The sequence below is a fragment of the Sebastes umbrosus genome, chromosome 18, assembly GCF_015220745.1.
Source record: "Sebastes umbrosus isolate fSebUmb1 chromosome 18, fSebUmb1.pri, whole genome shotgun sequence".
NCBI classification, from domain to species: Eukaryota; Metazoa; Chordata; class Actinopteri; order Perciformes; family Sebastidae; genus Sebastes; species Sebastes umbrosus.
The window spans coordinates 4,634,074-4,654,727 of record NC_051286.1 but is presented as its reverse complement, the minus strand read 5'-3'; the positions used below and the strand labels follow the sequence as shown (position 1 = coordinate 4,654,727).

The 20,654-nt window shown below is 39.1% G+C and overlaps 2 protein-coding genes across 4 annotated transcripts in view; both read right to left on the bottom strand.

Annotated features, from left to right (window-relative positions):
- The window catches only part of rnf8 (ring finger protein 8, E3 ubiquitin protein ligase), a 30,672-nt gene extending 10,486 nt beyond the window's left edge, over nucleotides 1–20,186 (bottom strand). Inside the window, exons 1-9 of one of the 3 annotated variants that reach the window (XM_037750592.1) lie at nucleotides 19,932–20,186; nucleotides 19,532–19,660; nucleotides 17,645–18,072; nucleotides 17,320–17,527; nucleotides 16,540–16,602; nucleotides 16,279–16,368; nucleotides 16,076–16,183; nucleotides 15,185–15,396; nucleotides 12,549–12,620 (exon numbers count right to left, since the gene is read on the bottom strand). In XM_037750592.1, the coding sequence (XP_037606520.1) occupies nucleotides 12,584–12,620; nucleotides 15,185–15,396; nucleotides 16,076–16,183; nucleotides 16,279–16,368; nucleotides 16,540–16,602; nucleotides 17,320–17,527; nucleotides 17,645–18,072; nucleotides 19,532–19,660; nucleotides 19,932–20,054 (1,398 nt within the window). In that variant the 5' untranslated portion in view covers nucleotides 20,055–20,186 and the 3' untranslated portion in view covers nucleotides 12,549–12,583. Of the gene's footprint in view, nucleotides 1–12,160; nucleotides 12,621–15,184; nucleotides 15,397–16,075; nucleotides 16,184–16,278; nucleotides 16,369–16,539; nucleotides 16,603–17,319; nucleotides 17,528–17,644; nucleotides 18,073–19,531; nucleotides 19,661–19,931 lie in introns of those variants that run through there. The other 2 variants (XM_037750590.1, XM_037750591.1) reach the window with 2 other exon arrangements.
- tcte1 (t-complex-associated-testis-expressed 1) lies at nucleotides 2,442–6,442 on the bottom strand. Its single transcript, XM_037751467.1, has 5 exons — nucleotides 6,437–6,442; nucleotides 5,719–5,884; nucleotides 4,305–4,876; nucleotides 3,408–3,857; nucleotides 2,442–2,656 (listed from the first exon to the last, which is right to left on the bottom strand). Exons 1-5 carry the CDS (start codon nucleotides 6,440–6,442, stop codon nucleotides 2,471–2,473), a joined length of 1,380 nt encoding a protein of 459 aa, XP_037607395.1. The 3' UTR covers nucleotides 2,442–2,470.
- Nucleotides 20,187–20,654: the final 468 nt, after the last annotated feature.

The window sequence follows — 20,654 nt, the reverse complement described above, 5'->3', positions numbered from 1 at the left end:
AACGCCACTCTGATGTCTGTACAGTAAATATGAAGTTAGCTTAGCTTAGCACAATGACTGGAAACAGGGGGAAACAGCTAGCCTGATTATGTATGAACAAAATCCATCTATCTGCACTTTGAAAGCTCAATATTTACCACATTTTATCTTATTTATACTTCATAACTCCTTTCAACCTTAACAAAGGCAGCTCAGACCAGATCCACTCCTTCTGTTCTTACCTTTCAAAATAAAAGCCCTAAACATATAATGTTCGCAGGGTGGTATTTCGCATTTTCGTGTCGTTTATTCGTCACTCTCCTGGTGTGTAAAAGCCTTTAGCCTTATATTTACCAGACATACGAGAGTGGTACTGATCTTCTCATCTAACTCTCAGAAAGAAAACAAATAAGCGTATTTCCCAAAAATGGCAAACTATCCCTTTAACGGTTAATGGGTGGCGCATTGCGCAACCTTTTTGAGCAACATGAATAGCATTTTCGCGGGAAACCAAATGAGACGCAGGGATTGAAATTCATTCATTAATTCATTCGGTGTCTCATGAAGGGCTGGATCATATCCCAGCATGCATTGGTCAGAAGGCAGGGAATTACGTACTGTCCATGTACTGTGGGGTAAAAGTGTAGAAGCATAAAGAAACCACAAGGAAGCGCATGCAAACTCCACAAGGGATGTAAAATTAGTTTATAATTTTGGATTTTAGTCACTGTTTTATACTGAAGTCATCATCACATTCATTCATTCATGATTAGCCCGTCGGATGGCTTCACTGTGATCCACATAGTCATGTGTAAGAATAGAAAACTGTGTTTACCGGTGCAATGTTTACAGTGACAAAAACAAACATTCAAAACTGTTATAAATCTGACTGGAAGTTTCATAACTAGATATTTTTCCTCCGTAGATGACTGTTAGCATAAAAATCTTTTGTCATGCAAAGCACTGAACCCTTTATCATGTGTATTAAGTAGATTAGGTTGTTATGATATGTACTCTTTCACTCACGAATGCTCCGGGGGTTCGTCTTTTTATATTTACATGATTTTGAGGATTTTCAAGACTGTAGGGCAGAAAAGATTTGTACTGTAAATAAAATAGAGACGAGAGGTTAGAATGACTGTCGACGTGGATCTTGTGTTTAGCTGAATGTGTCGCGCACTCTTAGAGGAAACCGAAGCAGGGACGTTTTTGATGTGCAGATGTTAAATGGTGAGTTTGTTAAAGTCACAAATGGCAATACAACCGGTTGTAAAAATGTTTCACAGCCAACAGCATCTTTGTGCTGCTTCTCATTTACTATTTTGAATGATGTTTTTTGTTCCCTTTAAACCCATTTTTACATTTTTAAAAATAACATTTGATACACTTTTATTTAACCGAAGAACGATTTGACTGATTTAGGATCGGGTGCAAACACAAATCTTTTTAAGGAAAATGGTTGGGTGATTGTTGATAATGATTACTGATCTAAATAATATCAGTATTCTATTATATGTAGATTGTTCTGTGTCCACCATCAACTTACAGAATAGCTTAGCGTCTCTTCATATGATTCTAGAAAACAACTATTGATTTTGCAAGATTAATTACAGTAAAGATGTTTTGTTGCTGCCTAGCAAAGGTGTTACTATTATATTATTAGTCAGTAGATATAGGTTTAAAAAACAACAACAACACAAGTCTGTATGTATTCCAACACCACCACAACGTTGCCTTGATGTTACATAAGGACTGAAAACCAAATCTGTGTATCAAAATGGAATAAAACGTCTCCTCAATAAACTGAAATACTCACTGAAATATGTGTCAAAAATTACTTTATGACAATTGTTACCACATCCCAGAAAATGTACTGCTGTGTGGACGCCACGTTAGTTCAGATCCGAAAGTCTCACAATAACACAACTACCGATCGATGCAGCGGTAGACCAGCAACTCCCATGTTCTGAGATGTAAAATGTCTGATGAATTTTGTGAATGGAGTCTGGTGGCTTTGAAGAGAGCGATATAACGGCTTCAGTTCCCCATCAGAGAGGTCTGTCTATTGGCAAGGTAAGGCGGCGTCCTCGCCATCAGACAGCCCTTTCTGACGGGGAACTGAAGCCGTTATATCGCTCTCTTCAAAGCCACCAGACTACATTCACAAAAGCAGTAATTTTACTTTGCAGAACACGGGAGTATACATTCAAGATTTATATACCCACTTCAAAATATCCGAATAATCCTTTCAGTTATCTCCAAATTTAGCACAGCTAACTTTGACTCAGCTAGTGCTACCGTTCACATTATTCATAACCTTATTGATTAGCTTACTTTGGTAACCTACATCACTGCTTTTTGCAATGGGACAGAACGCAGATGGACCCGCCCTTTAGTTTGAGATGCAGAGTTGGCATATAGTGTTCATGCTCTGTGGCTAAATGAATACGGGAAAGCAGGAATCAATGACTAATAAAGATGGGTTTGTATTTCAAAAAGAAGCTGTTGACTTGGTTCTACTCTCTCGAGGACGTCTCTTCTGTTCTGAACTCTGGTTGGTCAAAACCACCTGGTTGATGACGGAAACGCTCTGCTCGTCAATCTCCGTCAGACGGATATCACAATCTGTTACGCTGGTGTTGTGAGACATCGCCTCCTCCAGAGCTTTACCTCCATCCTGCACACACACAGAGAGAGTAAACACAGTTTGCACTGATAATTCCAAGTTGAACACATCGTAGGACGCTGCTCTGATAACCTTGAAAAATCACCCCTCTGGGCAACTCTTGCTGTCTGAAACAGCCCACACTTTCTAAACTGCTTATTGTGAGTGTCATCTGTGTTTTATTGTTGTGTCTGAAACAGGCATTTCTATTTTTGTGAACAGCAGACGAAGGTCACAGATATTGATGGTACTGCGCGCTGAATTTCTGCCATGTGGGTGATTTTTGATCCTCCACAGTGTATTCCCGTCAGACGTGTACTGTACGGAGAAGTCTTGAAGAGGAGAGAGCGTGAGAAGGGGAAAATCTGATCTACCTCTCACGGGGAAACAACACTTACTTAGCTTTCCATTATTGCATGTTTTCCACACATATCTATGAATAATTGAAAAGCCTTATCCATTCAGACTATTCTGTCCGTTACCTTCACTGTACTATATCTATACAATCCAGTGTTTCAAAATAACCCAGCGTTTCAAAGTGCTTCCTCTGATTCAGAAGAACAACTTTGCTGTGCACATTCTCATGGTAAAAGAAACACATTTTAAAGGATAACTTGCAACGTTTTTGTTTGATCTATACAGAGTTTAAACCCTTTTGATATCGGTGACAACGCGGCCTTTTCTCTGACACAACCCTCAGGTAACAACTTTATATTTATTGCCCCCACTGGTAGTATCGATCTAAGAATAGATATTTACTTACCACACCCAGGTTGTTGCAGGAGAGGTTGATGCTCTTCAGGGTGATACTCTGAAACAGGACTTTAGACAGCGCGATGGCGGTCGGCGCCGTTACCTCGTTGCCTCCCAGGTGCAGGTGAAGCAGGGTGTTGTTGCTCATCAGGGCCTTGCCAATAGCTTGCCCCCCCTCGTCTCTCACATGGTTGAGACGCAGATTGAGCGACAGAAGGTTGCGGTTGTTGGACAAGGCATGAGCTATAGCTTTGGCTCCACGGCCACTGATATTGTTGTCAGACATGTTGAGGGTCTCCAGTTTACTCCTGGAGAGCAGCTTGCCGACGGCTCTGGCTCCTCTGTGTCCAATCAGGTTGTGAGAGAAGTCGAGCTCCCTCAGGGACGGGTGGTCCAAGAGGTGTTTCACCAGCCGACGGCACTTTTTATCATCAATATGGCTTTGATGGAGCCGTAGAAGCTGTAGAAACAAGATATTATGAAGATTAGCAAGATTATGTGTTGAGTAGAACAGAAACCTGAATCACTAAGAGCAAAGATAAGATGGCACAGGACATGAAAATATCTCAAAATATCCCATATCGTGCACAGAAATCAAGAGCAGATATATTCTATGTTATCATGCAGTAATAAATTAATGTGACAAACCTTTTGTGTCAAATAATGACTTATTTAGTTTGCAGCCAGAGGCTCTGCTGTCTATTCTGTGATATAAATAGAGCATGAATGTAATGCTTGGGTAGTGCCAACAACAATTTCCTTGACTTCAGGGTCTGTAAAATGTCTGTAAATGATGCTTTTTATGAGGCAAGAAAGTCAGAAGTGCTGAATTACAACAACTCCGTACTCTGCAAGGAGCTACAACAGGCATCATGCCATAAACATGTGAGGAGGGATTTATATTCACCTTTAAAGTCTTGCAGGACTTGAGGGCCTTGGCGAGGGATTCACAATCTCTGTCGGTCATCTCAAACATCTTCCATTCAAAGTTCATGCCACAGTGTTTGACCCTGAACACTAAGTGGAGCTCCTCCAGTTTAGTCAGCTTGTTGAGCAGGATGTTAAAGTCGAAGTGGTCCACAGACGGTCCTTCGTCCTCATTGTCACTTACCAACTCTGAGCCGTACTCCAAATCCTCCTCCTTCTCGGGCTCCTTGATAGGTGGCAGGAGCTGGGAGATGTCCAGCCTCTTGACGTAGTTCTCACAAAGAGGCACCATCTCTAGAACCGTTTTTGGCTCTGTCACATCTGGGATAAACAGCTCAATAATGTTCTCCAGGTGCCTCTCGAAGAACATACGTTTCCAGCTGTCGTCGTAATGAGAGACGTCACAGATGTCCCACCGCTGCTCGCAGCGACGCTTCCAGTAGGCGCCATCGCTGATCAAGTTGGCCGTCACATGCAGGGGCAGGGAGGTCGACAGTGTCTCCTGCACAAAGTCTTTCTGGATTGGTGTAAGCTCTTCAAATATGGGCTTTTCTGTAACAAATAAGGTCAAGGTCAAGGAAAACTTTATTATCCCCTAGGGGCAATTTTGTTGTACAGTCAGCAGTACCACACAGTCATCAAACAACAACAATAAACACAATAAATAGCCTATTAAAGGGACTGTTTGTAACTTTTTAAGCGTATAAATGTACCGGGTCGGGACACATGCGCGTTCGCGTGTGGCTGAAGTCACTGATCCTCTGCCTGCTTGTCTTCACTCACACCGTGCGCGTATTCATATCTAGTGAATGTACAGTGGACGTTTGTGCAGAAATAAATGCTGCAGCTCCTCCAGACCAACAGAGGTTTCCCGTGTCTTGTGAAGTGACGGGGGGCTCCGCAGAGAGAAACGTTATCACCGGCACCCGGTCGGAGACGGTAACGTTACCGTCTCCGACCGGGTGCCGGTGTCTCTCTCCGGCTGCAATCGGAGGTGATAACGTTTCTATTCCTGCTTCAGCCTCACAGCCAACACTCGTATCAGCAGTGAATCATGGAGAGACCTTCGTCTGGTCAGCTAACATTACTGCCAAGTAATGAAATATAGAGTGATATTGTGCTTTTAGCTGACGTGTGTCGCCTCACTGTTTTGACCGATGCTCGTTCATGTCTATGTAGAGCGAGCAAGCGCGAGCAACAGGACGCTGACTTTCGTTGACTTAACGGCCACAGGTGTCGCTGTTAAGAAGCATTTCTGAAAGTTACAAATAGTCCCTTTAAAAAGGACGTGGTGTAGGACGTAAGTTTGCATAAAGTTGCATAAAGTTTGCATTTATATTATAAGTATGTGTGCAAAAGTGTGTGTAATGATGGTACTAAAAACAAAAGCATACCCTCAAAGTTTCCCACAATGCTTTGCAGGCAGAGGTTTGATAAACAAGGCACTGTATTCAGGGACCAGTTTGGATCTTCAGCTATGATCCTCCTCATCTTCCTCAGGTCTTCAGCTGGGTTCAGCTCCAGGAGGAGAAGGACACCTTGTTGCAGGGTTTTTGTAGACTACCTCTGCTTAAAAAGAAGAAATTACACATTAAAAGTTGCACATCCCAGCAAAAGTGGATATAGTCAGGCTTGTTTTCTGGTGTTTTTATGCAATAATAGTTTGTTTAATGACATTTAAAGCCAAAATAAATTACTAGACTCTAACTAGAATTAGCTGCGACTATCTTAATACAACAAATGTCTAATGAATTGTTGAAAAAACAGGTGAAAAAGCGTTAAACTTGTTTTGTTTTATACCATTTAGCTAGTTACATACCTGCAACTCCACGTTAACGTCTGCCTGTCTCCTTGGTAACGGAACGCTCTAGTTTACTTTTTGAGCCTCGGAAATTTGATTACACAGACCTGAACGTTACCTTATATGCTACGAGCGGTTTACTTCGATAAACATGCTGTGTGTAGCTAACACTTTTTAGTATTTTCAGTGTTTGCGGCTGCTTTTAGAGGACATCAGATAACAGAACATTTTAAAACACTGTTCGTTGTCGGAATTGTGAGTCAACAGTGTCTTTGTATATATTTTACTGTTAGACAAGCGGAATTTCCTACCGTCATGTAATGCAACACGAGTGTCCTAGACTTGACCAAGGCTTGACAGTATTTCCCATGCTATAATAATAATAATAATAATAATAATAATAATAATAATGATAATGATAATGATAATGATAATAATAATAATAATAATATTAATGATAATAATAATGATACTACTACTAATAATAATAATAATAATGATAATAATAATAATAATAATAATAATAATAATAATAATGATAATGATAATAATAATAATAATAATAATAATGATAATATTAATGATAATAATAATGATACTAATACTAATAATAATAATAATAATAATAATAATAATAATAATAATAATAATGTGCTCTCGATGTATGTGAAAGTAATTATTATATTATTAAATAATTAAATGATCATTTGATATAGCTGCAGAAGGAATGTGAGGAAATTTGCAGTTTTTTCCCTCAGGCCATCAGACTTTTAAATAGATAATTCATACGACACCTTCTCACACAAAAATATATCTTATACTGTATATACTGTATATGTTCTTAATATGCCTCTATATGTTCTTAATATGCCTTGTACAAAGTATTTCTTATATATGTACATTGATACTTCCTGATATGTATATGTTTTCTTAATATGCCTTGTACAAAGTATTTCCTTTTATAATTGTAATATAACTTATTATTTTTAATGGAGCTTACCAGCAAAAAGCATTTCACATGATTGTACTTGTATAACCGGCGTGACAATAAACATCTTGAATCTTGCATATTGTCTGGCATTAGGAAACATCATGCTGTTTTACTTGAATACTGCATAACTTCCTCACAGAATTATATTAGTATTTTATCAAATACCAATTAATTCTATTAATCATAATTTACCTTAAAGGCATTGTTATCTTTTAATTATTTAATACAGGAATAAAAGAGAGCTGCCTGCGGTGGGGAAGACCACAAGATTAGACTGCCTAATTAGTGTTCAATTACAGTAATATGTTAACAGTGTTTCATTGATATTAGTGCTGAGTGAGTGTGTTTTCAGGTCTGTTTGTACATCAGTGTTGCAGGAGGCTGTGTGTTGGAGCTGCTGCAGTGTTCGGCCTGATCATGCTGTGAGGAACATTTGGATTCAAAGCTGGCAGATGGACCTCGGACATGGACCACGGGCCTTTTGGATAAGACTAGCATACTGGAGTGATTCCATCTTTCTTACAAACAACAACACAACGCAGGTGCACAGCCACAATGTAGGAGGGCAGAAATCTGTAAATAGCACCTGAAGAGAATCCTGGCTGTTATTAAATAACACAGAAAAGAGGTGAAAAATGCAGTAAATATGGTTTTCAATTAAGATCAATTGAAATTCTGCTTCCTTTTAAGATGTCAGACAAAATGATATAGAACACACATGTCAAGAGTGGTCTGTAGGATGTGCATGTATATATTAAAATATATATTATCTACAGTATATACAGTACATAACATAGATGAGTATGTTGCTTTATTGTAAGATGCCACATAAGGTTTCTAACAGGACATTGGTATGGATGTAGGAGGATGCACTTATATAATGTTTTGTTAGGGCTGTAACTATGCAAATTTTATATTCTATTATTAATCTGATGATTATATTATAGATTTGGATTTTAACTTCCCAGAACCGAAGTATGAAGTGTTCAAATATCTTGTTTTAGTCTGACCAACGGTCCAAAATCCAAAGATATTTGGTTTACTATAATATGACAAAGAAAAGCATCAAATCTGCACATTTGAGAAGCTGGAACCAGTGACTTTTGGGCATGTTTGCATGACTGAAACAATAATTGCAGATTATTTTTCTGTCTATTTACAATCCTTTTGCAGCTCGAGCTACTTTCATGACCACACATGGATGGAGGCAGGTACATGTGGAGGGCAGAGAGAGAGAGAGACAGAGAGAGAGAGAGAGAGAGAGAGAGAGAGAGAGATGGCTGTTACTGACTTCATAAGTTGCTCCAAGACTCAGATGGAGTTTTGGACGGAGAGGCTCCGACTGTAGCCCCGAGGCCGTCCATCACTGTCGTCCTCATGTAATACGTCCTGACAGACACACACGCTTCCCTCGTACTCCGGCTTTAATGGACTGGCGTGACATCAGCCATCCTCAGCGCAGGAGGCAAAACCTTCTCTGTGGGCTGCTGCTCCAGTGCACTCTGGGTAGAGTCACGGTGTTGGGTCGTTCCTGCATCTGCAGCCAAAACAAGAAGTGTACAGGTTCACTGATCATGATGGCATGAGGCAGCTTGATTCAGCTGTCTAACATTAGTTAGGATTGATACCTGTAGGCCTATATAAAAGGATAAATTAATGGGAAGTTTCCTGTAGAAGACTATGTCATTCTGTACTTGTTATATTTAGGGCCATACCCAGAATTATATAAATACTGAGGTCATGAGGTCAAGTCCCCGCAATGGTCACAATTCCAGAAATTTGGACCACCACCCCAAAAAAAGTCTTTGTATTTTTCGTATTTTAGTTATATTTTCTTGTAAATCTTTCGTAATTGCATTGGGTGAACACTTTATTTATTTATCTATTTATTTATTTACTTATTAATTTCTTTAGTTAGTTAGTTAGTTGGCCTAAAAGTAGTCAAATTTAAATATACTGGGCCTCAAAATACTAGTGGAAACATCCTAAAAATACCACCATGCACAAGTTTTATAATTATATAAATTATATAAATATAATCTCTGGATTCTCATTAAATTACCTCTGTGTCTGTCTTCAGTAGCTACAGCCCTGATTATATGGATTATATGTCTTTTAGTCAGTGCACAAGGTCAGTTAAACATACAAAAACATGATTTTTTTTTAAGCAATCAAGCATATAATTCAACATAATGTTAGTTTACTTAGTTATGTTTCATTTATCCAAGGAATTAATTAATAGTTTCCTTGTATTTATCCAGGAAGTCTCATTTAGATCAAGGTCTCTTGTACAAGAGAGACTAATTAACTCTACACAACAAGGAAATTCACAGTCAAACAACAGTCATCACACACACAGAGACACTAATTAAAACATTCACAAGTATTATTAAAAATATCAATAATGCTAACTTTCCCTTACAGAGCTTTACAGTACCAAGGAGAGGTTAAGTAGAGCAGCTCTTTCAAACAAACACAGCAGACACTTTGGCTCGTCGTAGCAGGAAACACACAGGTGTTACTAATACCGTTAACAACGGCTCCATTCAGTTCAGAGTGAGTCATGACAGTGTGACAGTGAGCCGGCATGAACAACACCAGGATCCTGAAACCAAAGCTGCTAAATGGAATTCAGCCATCACTCATTTTATTTTTTACACATGCACTTTTCCTACTGTGACACCTTGTAATGTCTCCAGATAGAAAGATAGAAACATCAAAGAACGTCTAGTATATTGCCAAGAAGTGAAAATCAATTGTTTGTTCCATTGCAACATCAACGTCCAGCAGCAGAGCTACGCTTCCGCCATTATGGACTGAAAGCGACTAACGGACACCAGTAAAACGTTTGCCTAAAAAGTGCCGTACAAAAGTTAAAAAAAAATATTTCTATACTAATGTCATATTCTACCAAAATGGCCTGTTTTGAACAAATATTATATATATAATAAGTCCACATGGCGACAGTAGCTGTTGTCAATAAAACACCAGAGTTTCGTGTCTTTACTTCTATACTCTTTGGAAACACAACTAACTAAACTCTCACTGTCTCAGAATTACATTATTCTTCTAGGGCATTATTAGGAAAAGGTCACGTATGACACCAGGAACACAGAGCACTCCTTAATAGCTGTCAGTGCAGCAGGATATTGCCTCATACGTCTCAGTGAGTAGGTATTTCAACATGCACATCAGAGCAATGAATCCATGCAGTGATTATTTATGGCACAATTAAAGCTCTTCTAGTCCTGCGGTGTAGAAGCACGAGCAGAGACAACACTATCATCTGTCTGACTGAGTGCTTCCCCTCGCCCGCCGTTGAGGCCGGTGCCGTCACACTTCCATTTGCTTTCAGAGAGCCCAAGGAGATGTTGCATTAGTTGCTAGGCAACGCAGCATGTGGTGTAGTTACCAGAAGATGGAAGGATTTTTACAGAAATGAAGAGTTTCTTTCCGAGATGTAAATCTATTTTTAAATGGGACGCCCACTCCAGTAGTTACATGCAAGATCTTAATGTGTAAAATTGTTGGAAGTTATTGATGATATTATAACCTTTATTTTCCAAATAGCAACCTTGCCAAGTAAGAGATAATGTACAGCGAGCTCATTCGATTCTTAGTTTCAGGTGATTATACACTAATGAAAACATAGTTATGAATATCATATTCCATTTTTGCTAATTAACCCCTTGAAATGTTACACACTGGTCCTTTAAATAAATAAAAGCTAAACAAGCTTAACACTCAGCTTTTGTTTCCTAGTGACCTTAAAGTGAACTTCCTGAACGTTTCTCTTCTGAGGTGAAAGTGTTCAGTTGTTGATGTGAGTCAGGAGGACCAGCGAGACGTGAGGTAAACTCTGGAGGGTTGCCAGTGGGAGTGATTAATGCTCAACTCAGGAGCCTTTCAGCGAAGCGCTGCAGCTCGTGTGCCAGGAGAGGCAACTCCCAGACGGGCATGTGGATGAACGGAAAGCAGGGCATCGCTGGATGAAACATTAAATAACAATGTGATTGGTCATGTTTCTGAAATTACAGTACCGTCACATTACTGTTCAGTTTTCTTACAGTTGGTCTAATCTAATGAGAAATTCTGACATGACACTTGGCAGGTTGTTCCTAGATTAAGAGAATAGGGGAGATCCACGTCTAGAACAACAGAAATAATGGATTAAAGGACCACACCAATATTTGTTTGCATATTTTAGATAGTTAATTTACTATAAATCATGTATACCTTAAGTGGTAGTGCTAGTGGTAGTTAAAATAATTAAAATAAATAAAAAACAGAGAATACTGTAACATTTTTACTTCTTTTTTTTTTAAATATAAAGACAAACTGAAAAAGCAAAGTTGTTGACGTGTGACGAAGATATCAGTAGTTTGCAGATACTGTGATCATGTTGTTGTCAAAGCTACATTAGAGTTGCAAGTGAAGCTCCATTTAACGATGCAGTGTGTAGGATTTGGCGTTCTTTGTGGATAAAATGTCAGAAAAAATAGTGAAAAATTTCTTCAAATTGTTTAGTTTTGTCCAACTGAGCAGTCCAAACTCCAAAGATATAAAATGTACAATTTAATACATCAGAAGAAAACAGCAAATCCTCACATTTAAAAGGTGCAGGGTGGTGTAGGATCTGGCGACATCTAGCGGTGAGGTTGCACATTGCAACCAACTGAGACTTTGACCTTGCTGGTGGCGCTACACCAGAAGTCACCGGTTCCTCTGAGTGACATGAATGTTTCATACAAAATGTCACATTCATCTAATGCTTCTTGAGATGTTTCAGTCTGGACCAAAGTGGTGGACACAAACAGACATAACCATTCATAAAGTCATGCCCTGCTGTGATGCTTTCTCTCCCAGCAGAGGATTGTTGGCCGTCTGCCCTTCTCTGTCTCTCTGATAAAAGGTCAAGCTTCACAACGTATGAAGTCAGGCATCATAAAAAGAGCACTTTTACTATTTGTAGTAGATGAGACTTGTGATTTCATCAGGTTTACGAGCTCCTTGGAACCATAAACACAATGAATCAATGCTTGGACCTGTGAAAATGCGTAGGAAGAAACTTTATTCCTTTTGTTGAAATTAAAGACAAAACTGATATTTTACAAAGAGATAAACATAAACCTTTAAAGCTGAATTAATGGACTCACGATGAGACCGAACTTTGCAGCTTTATTCCGGGAACAATCCAGGTGAGAGAGAGATGCAAACATCAACACCAAAAAAAAGTCACATTTACAGCCCAGAGGAGGAAAAGGGCTAATCCTCAACCTCATCGGCACTCTCATCAGAGTAGCCGATGTAGAAGGGACTGGAGTCCAAGTGGACGCTACTGTCTGTGTACACGGAGACCACGGAGCTCAGGCTACTGTCCACGGACAACATGCTGCCGTCACTGTCGGTGCCAAAGCCGCTCCCGGTCCCGCTGCTCCGGCTGCTCCCGCTGCTCCTGCTGCTGTCGTCATCGTGGATCACCATCACCTGAACGGAGAGAGCTGCTGGAAAACAAACAGAGAAAGACACAGCAGTGAGAGTTTCTCTTTGCAGACATCTTCCCTCTGAGACACTCTCAAGTCCTTTACTTGACTTTAAAGAAACATTATTCTAGATTAGAAAGTAAAACCAACAAGGCTTCACTTCGTCTACCAATACTTTTACCCCGTCTGTGGCTCTCAGCCCAAAACCTGTTTGATCCCACTGAAGATGTAAATGTTTAAAATATGGCTGTTGAAGTTAAAGCGCTAAAGCTAGAGTGAAGATACTGGTATCACATGAAACTAGAAAACATAAGGAATCCATTGGTACCAATCATTTCCTACTAGCTTGTCGCAAAGGAGGTTAAATAACGCTCCAAACTCTAAATTATGGCGAGGAAAAACCTGTCATGGCCATTTCCAAAGGGGTCCCTTGACCTCTGACCTCAAGATATGTGAATGTAAATGGGTTCTATGGTACCCACGAGTCTCCCCTTTACAGACATGCCCACTTTATGATAATCACATGCAGTTTGGGGCAAGTCATAGTCAAGTCAGCACACTGACACACTGACAGCTGTTGTTGCCTGTTGGGCTGCAGTTTGACATGTTATGATTGGAGCATATTGTTTTATGCTAAATGCAGTACCTGTGAGGGTTTCTGGACAATATCTGTCATTGATTTGTGTTAATTGATTTACAATAATAAATATATACATACATTTGCATAAAGCAGCAGATTTGTCCACTCCCATGTTGATAAGAAGATTAAATACTTGACAAATGGTGTATTTGTTGAGGACTATTTTTCAGCTGAGGATGAATACACATTTCTGGTGAGTATTTACAGCAGCACTGTGTGTGTGTGGGATTTACTCAGAATAAACCAGGCTTTAGGCTACTCAGACAATACTTGTAAGCAGAATCAATTCATGGTTGGTTTTGGTCTTTTTATGGGATTTGTTTGCTCTAAGAAAAATATAGAATATCACCTTTATCATGGACGTTTCTAATCTATAGGTGTAGAGACGCACCGATACCGAGATGTACCGATATCTAGAGATGTTCCGATATTTCTTTCTTTTCCGTTACCAAGTACCGATCCGATACCAGCGTGATAAACCAAGAAAAAGTAGATGTAATTGTTATTTAACAGCCGTTTACTACTGACCATGTGTGTATGTGATACAGTATAATTACTATCTTTGTTGTATGACGTAAAACATGAACAAACAGAGAATACAGAGAATGAATGTAATAGAACCTTTGGAACGATCCAATAGAAATAAAGTTTATTTACCGAATTACTTTCAATTTATCCGTTGCGTATCTGTCTTCTGATCAACAACCTTCTAAGTGCGGCGCATACTGTACATTATATTTTTCCACCTTAGTTTATCGGGAGAATGCACGCTCAGTTTCAGCACCATCGCTCCTAATATACATAATGGCAGTATTTCAATGCTACATACTGCTTTTTTATGTTGAATTACATCTTGTTTAGCCGTCATTTCACGTTTCTAAAATAATATTATACAAAAGAGAGTAAAGACATGAATCAGCCTCGTTGTGCTGCCACCTTGTGTTTGAAATGTTCACTGCGCTCCACACTCTTCCTTCCCTCACTCCACCAACGAGCTCATTTTAAGATCATCTATAAAGCCGAGAGAGGCCGGGTGTGAATACTCTTTAAACACCTTGAAAAGCACACTTCCTTTAGAGCCTCTGAGCAGCTTCACCTCGCCAGCTAAGGGGTCGAGGTCTTTGCTCAAGGACACCTCGGCGGTTACTGCCGAGGGCGAGAGGAACATTAGTCACTGAGCTCATCTACTCACGTCGAGGACAGCAGTCATTTGATCTGATGAATGTGGCACGGCACACACCGCTGCTGGTAAGTACAGTGTCAGCCGGTTATTAATGCTATACGGGTCATCCATGTGGCAACTTGTGCATGAGCACTACATCACTCACATGACACATAGTTGGATGTGTGTTCTGTGACTGAAATATGAAGGAGATGACCATGACGTTCATCACAGTGGAAAAAAGAAATATAACATCCAGAGAACTGAATTTGAATTCTTGAGTTATGGCCAAAAACGTGTTTTGTGAGGTCCTTTCACCATCAAAATCTAATCAGTTCATCCTTGAGTCCAAGTGGACGTTTGTGCCAAATTTGAAGAAAAGTCGTTCAAGGCGTTCCTGAGATATTACGAGAACGGGATGGACGTGAGGTCACGGTGACGTCGACCTTTGACCTTCAAACTCCAATCAGTTTATCCTTGATTCCAAGTGGATGTTTGTGCCAAATTTGAATAAATTTGCTCAAGACGTTTGTGACATATCGCGTTTACGAGAATGGACCCGACGGACTGACGGACAATCTGAAAACCCGCACCAGCGACAGCCGCGGCCCGGAGGCATAATAAGAAACCAATCAACGGCGAGGACAAACACGGATCGCCGTGGGAGATGCGGCTAGCTGACCTTCTGGTAGAAACCATAAACATGCATCAACAACGTTTGTTTAAAGTTCTGCACTCCAGCTTTAACTGTCGTACACTGTCGTGACATTGCCGATAACGCACCTCTCACCTTTCCTCTCCGTGATGAGCGTCTGCCGCCTCAACTTCAGGTCCAGGCTCAAGTTGTCCACCATGCTGTCGATGCAGTTGTCCAGCGCCAGGCAGCGGGTCTGGGACTGGATGGCCCGTCGGCAGATCGGACACTCGTCTTTCTTTTTCCGCCACAGCTCGATGCAGTGCCTGCAGAAGCTGTGAGCGCAGTTCAGGATGACCGCCTGCAGACGACATCGATACAGATATTCAAAAAAGTTGATTTTATTGTAGAAGCGTTCATGTTTTTGTGTCTTATCTTCCAGGGTTATTATAGTAAACTAAAACTAAAATGAAAATAATCAGTCAAAAATATTGTTAGTCAACTGAAACTAAATAAAAAAAATATCCTTTAAGAAAAACTAAACTGAAACGATATTGCCTGGTTAAAAACTAATAAAAATCCAGGAGATGGCGCCATGCCGCAATTGCTTCTTTAAAGCAGCGTGAAGATTAAACATTAATTATTAAGGCCATTCCTTCATCACTCTCCAACCATATTTTGTATCTATATGTAGCTACATACTTCTGAGACATTATAACAAAAACAAACTAAAACTAAAGATATAAAAACTAAACCTTTCTGAGAAACGGAAACTAAACTAAAACTAGCAAACACACTCTGAAAACTAACTGAAACTAAACTAAAATGAAATTGAAAAGTCAAAACTAAAATAAAATAAAAACTAATAGAAAACTATTACAGCCTTGCTATCTTCTGAAACACCTCAAAAAGAAAGCACAAGTTGTAAATCACTGGATATAGTGCATATAGTTTCATTGCTGTGTCATAATTGCTGTATTCAGTTTTAATACCTGTTCTACTCATTTTCAACGGCGTGCTTAACTGACTCTTCATCCTACCTCAATGAAGAGCTCGGAGCAGATGATGCACTGAAGCTCGTTCTCCAAAACTTCAGTCACTTGTGTAACTACTTCCTCCTTTTGGGCCTTGGCCTTTTCTTTCTCCTCCTGCAAAAAATAAAAATAAAATATGAATAAAGCTGTGCTGATGCCAAACAATACAAAAAAGCTTAAAGCTTAAATGACTATGAATGTCGTCGTACCTTTGTCACTTCTAGCTCTTTGTTTTTGGCCAAGAGAATCTCCTCAAAGCCTTCCCGAGAAAGGGCGAGTTCGTCTATTACTTTCTTTTGCTGAGGACGTTGAAAACAGTTTGACAAATTAACTACTTTAAAAATTGTTAGTCATTTGTATGCATGCAAGAGCACTGTAAAAGACTTTCACATCATACTGTACAATCTGTGTCTGGTTGCTTGTTTTTGTCGTGTAACAATAAATAAAAGTTCCAGTTTTATGCGACATACCTCCTGCAAGGCTTCTTCCAACTGTTTTTTCAAAAGCTCCTCTTGTTGCTGTGTTTTCTCTGCCTAAACACATTTAGATTACACTTTCATTAGTTATTTGATCAGTTATTTATAAAAAAAAGAAAATAAAAAAAAAGAAAGTCGACAGTGCTACTGTTACTAGTGTTAGCTTTTTGGTGCCTTCAAATGAAACTCGTGAACTCGTACACGGGAAGTCGTGTACAAGATATGCTTGGCATTCAAGTGGTTAAGTCGTGAGAACACCGCTGCTAAGCAACGGCAATGTTAACGTTACTGTCGGCGTCTAGAAGCCACAGAGGCTAAGGCATAATGTCAGAGGGAAAAGATGAGGTCGTTGGGAATATCAACATTTTCCTCAGACATATTATAAAATTACAAAGAAAAACAATATACGACTAAAATTACAATATGTTAACTTATTATGCACCAAAAAATCAACTTCCATGTCCTCCGCCATTTCTGACAACGTCAACAAACACGTCACAACTCGTGAACTCTGAGCTTTCAGAAATTTTCCACTTACGAGGTTGTGAATACGACAAGAGGGAGGCGTTCATATGGACTCTTCTAGTGAACACGGTAAACACGACCCCATTTGAAGGCACCATATATATCATCAAGTTGCATACCTAGTATACGTTTTAAAAGTAAACAACTATTGATTCAATTACAGAAATGTACTACTTTCAATACTGCACACTGGAGTTGTTGGTGATGCATTATTCCATGAATGAAAGGAGTTACAGAAGAACCTCTCACCTCTAGCTGCCTCTTAGTTTCACTGAAGGACTTCTCTAACGTCTCCATCCGGTGCATCTTGGCTCGGAGCGTCTCCAGCTGACCCTGCAGCTCCCTGACATGCTCCTCTCTGAGCGGGTCAGCCTGCTGGGGCTCCCCCCCCAGCGAGGCTACCTGCCTCTGGGTGTCGACTACCTGCTCCCTCAGCATCAGGATGTTCTGGCTGTACCTGCAAACAGAAATAATTGGAAAAAAAACATTCTAACAACCTTTTGGGTTATTTAAAAGATTACGATGGACGCATCTTTCAGAAAAAACTGATGCAAATGGAAGGGCACAAATGTACATCTGCAAGTTGTCCAGATCACACGGAGCACAGGAGCCATCTGAGAGCCGGTCTACTTCCTGGACTTGTCTGCTGGGTCCAGTTTCCTCCGGCTGGGTGTGACTGAGCCTCTGCTGCCGTTTCACTGGCGACAGAGGGCAGGGCTTCGCAAAGGACTTGTCTGCAGAGGAGCAGCGGTAGAGTTTGTGCTTTGAGGTAGACGGCTCAACTTCCTCCGCGGTAAACTTCCTCTTGTTCTTCTTGGGAACGGGGGCCGCTTTAGCCAAGTGGAGTTTAATGTCTTTGAGGGGCCGCTGGACGAGGATGTAGTCAAACTCCACTTTTGTTCCAATCACAGGAACCCCGAGTTGTATGGAGTCTCCGAACCTCAGCTGATGGGCTTCTTCGGCGGGTATTCGGTTTCCATTCACCCACACGCCGTTGAGACTCTGAGGAAAAAAAACACAATGCTTTCTTTATCAGCTGCAGTTGAATATGATATTCATATACAAAGAATAACAAGAACATAATACCACTTTATTAGGTACACCTGTAAAATCTCTTTCAATTCGACTGTTATCAGGCCATTAAATAGACTTTATCGGTCCCTATAAGCACCACAGATGTGGGTCATTAGGGGCCTTAATAAATTGCACTGCTATTGCAAAAAATCTCTCAGGAATTATAGTTCAAGTGTAAACTTTTTAATGCAGCAACAAATTGGTCAGAACTTAAACAGGACTTCAAATTCCAGTATATAATGTATAAAGTATATAAATATAGAATTGAATTCGATGGATCGGCCCCATTGTCATCAATACCTGATCCAACTATTTGAGTCAGTATCCGGTATCAGTGCACGCCTAAAAAACAGTTAGGTTTACGCAACAAAACTACAACTTCTTTAGGTTTAGGTAACAAAAACACTTAGTGAAGTTGCACTACTTGCACACTTTGCTATTGTATATAGTATGTTATTTTTTATTCTATGTTCATATTTTAAGTTAGTTGTAGTAGTCCAGTATATTCATAGTGTATTCTAATATATTCTTTATATTGTGTTTACTATAGATATTATCTCTAGTGTTGATATGTATATTTACTGTTCCTGTACATTGCCTGGTTAACATGCTGCTATAACACAATTAAATCAATAAAGTACATCTATCTATCTATCTATCTATCTATCTATCTATCTATCTATCTATCTATCTATCTATCTATCCTCTCTGTAGGACAACATATTGAAACATATAAGACAACATGCACAAAAGAAATGTGTTTTTTTTGTGTACATTTTTATGGACTATTAAAAACTTTCACAAGTGGAAAAATGATATTGCACAGTGAGAAAACATGGCCAGTGCTCCCTCAGATATCGTGGTGTACAACTATGGAACGCCAAAATACACGTTATCAAGAGCACGTTATCCTTAGAACATTTTAAAAGGAAATTATAATCACATTTCATAATTGAATTAATGATGTCTTATGATGTCTAATTATCTTTTGATATGTTTAGATACATTTATTTTCTTCTGTACTGTTTTTTGTATGTATTTCATTGTTTGTATTGGATTGTTTTCCACTGTTTGGTTTTTCTGCACATTTTGTGTACTTTTTTGTTGTTGTTTAACTGTTGTTGTATTTTTAAAATGATGTTAGTTTAGATCCTTCTTCCTTTTTTGTTATTGTTTTGTTTCTTTCTCCTGTTGTTGGGGGGTCATTTGTATAAACCTGTGGCTTCTTCACCTCTCCTGACACATTTCTTGTTTTTTTATAATTGACTGGATTTTGTGCAGTTGTATATATGTGCAAATAAATAAAATAAAATAAATAGAAAGAAATGAAAAGTATTGCACAGTGTGAATTACAAACATAAACAAAGATAATAAGGTCATATATTACCTTCTTGTCTGTCACTGTCCACTGTCCATCCTCCCTCTGTTTGAAGGTGCAGTGCAGTCTGGAGATCATCAGAGGACAGGTTGGAGACAGCAGCTGGTGGGTCACATCCAGACCTCGTCCGATGGTGATCTGAGAAGTCAAAAACAAACATGTACAAACAACAACAGACAGTTAGCCACCTAGCCTAGCTGCTGCAGCTGTTAGCTCATAAAAACATATACAAACATGTAGATACACTACCATAACGACAAGCTAAAGAAACATAAGCATGAACCATGAATGAGGAATACATTCCATGTGACTAATGAGCACGTTTTAGTTTCTAATATAAAGTTTTAACATGAAACAAAGTTAGCATTAGCATTAGCATTAGCATTAGCATTAGCATTAGCATTAGCACCTCTGTGTTGTGTGTGAGGCGGATCCAGTCGGTGTTTCTTTCCACTCTCATCAAACATGAAGCCTCAGAGTCTGGACTGTCGTCCTCCTCCGCAGCAGACGAGTCCGTCGTTACAGTTTCCATCTTATCTCATCCTGTCAGAGGTGAACACCTGAAACACCTGGAACACCTGGAACACGAAGCTAACTGTTGTTGTTGTTCCATAGCTAGGTAGCGAGCTAACGGAGCTAACGGAGCTAACGTTCCACTACAGAGAGTCAAGAGGAGAGATGACAGGGCGAAAACCGGAAACGTTCGGTTTGTTTTCAAAATAAAGGCGTTAGATGAGTTTATTTTTAAATTTTTTTTTTTTTTAATTTATTATTTTTAATTTTTTTAAATTTTATAATTTATTATTATTTTATTATTATTTTATTATTTTTTATTATTTTTTATTATTTTGTATTTTTGTATTTTATTATTTTTTATTTATATTATTATTTTACTATTTATTACTTAAAAAGAAAACCCTGCCTAATATTCAATGGTGAACACGTGAACTTTTATTACACACAGCCAAATAATTTCAATGCGTCAGTTTCATTGACGCTTCCATGACTGCAAACAAATGTATTTACACTGACTTGAAGATGGATGGATGGATATTTATTACTTATTTTTATTTTTATTTTATTCTTTTTTATTTATTTTTATTTATTATTTATTTTTATTTTATTCTTTTTT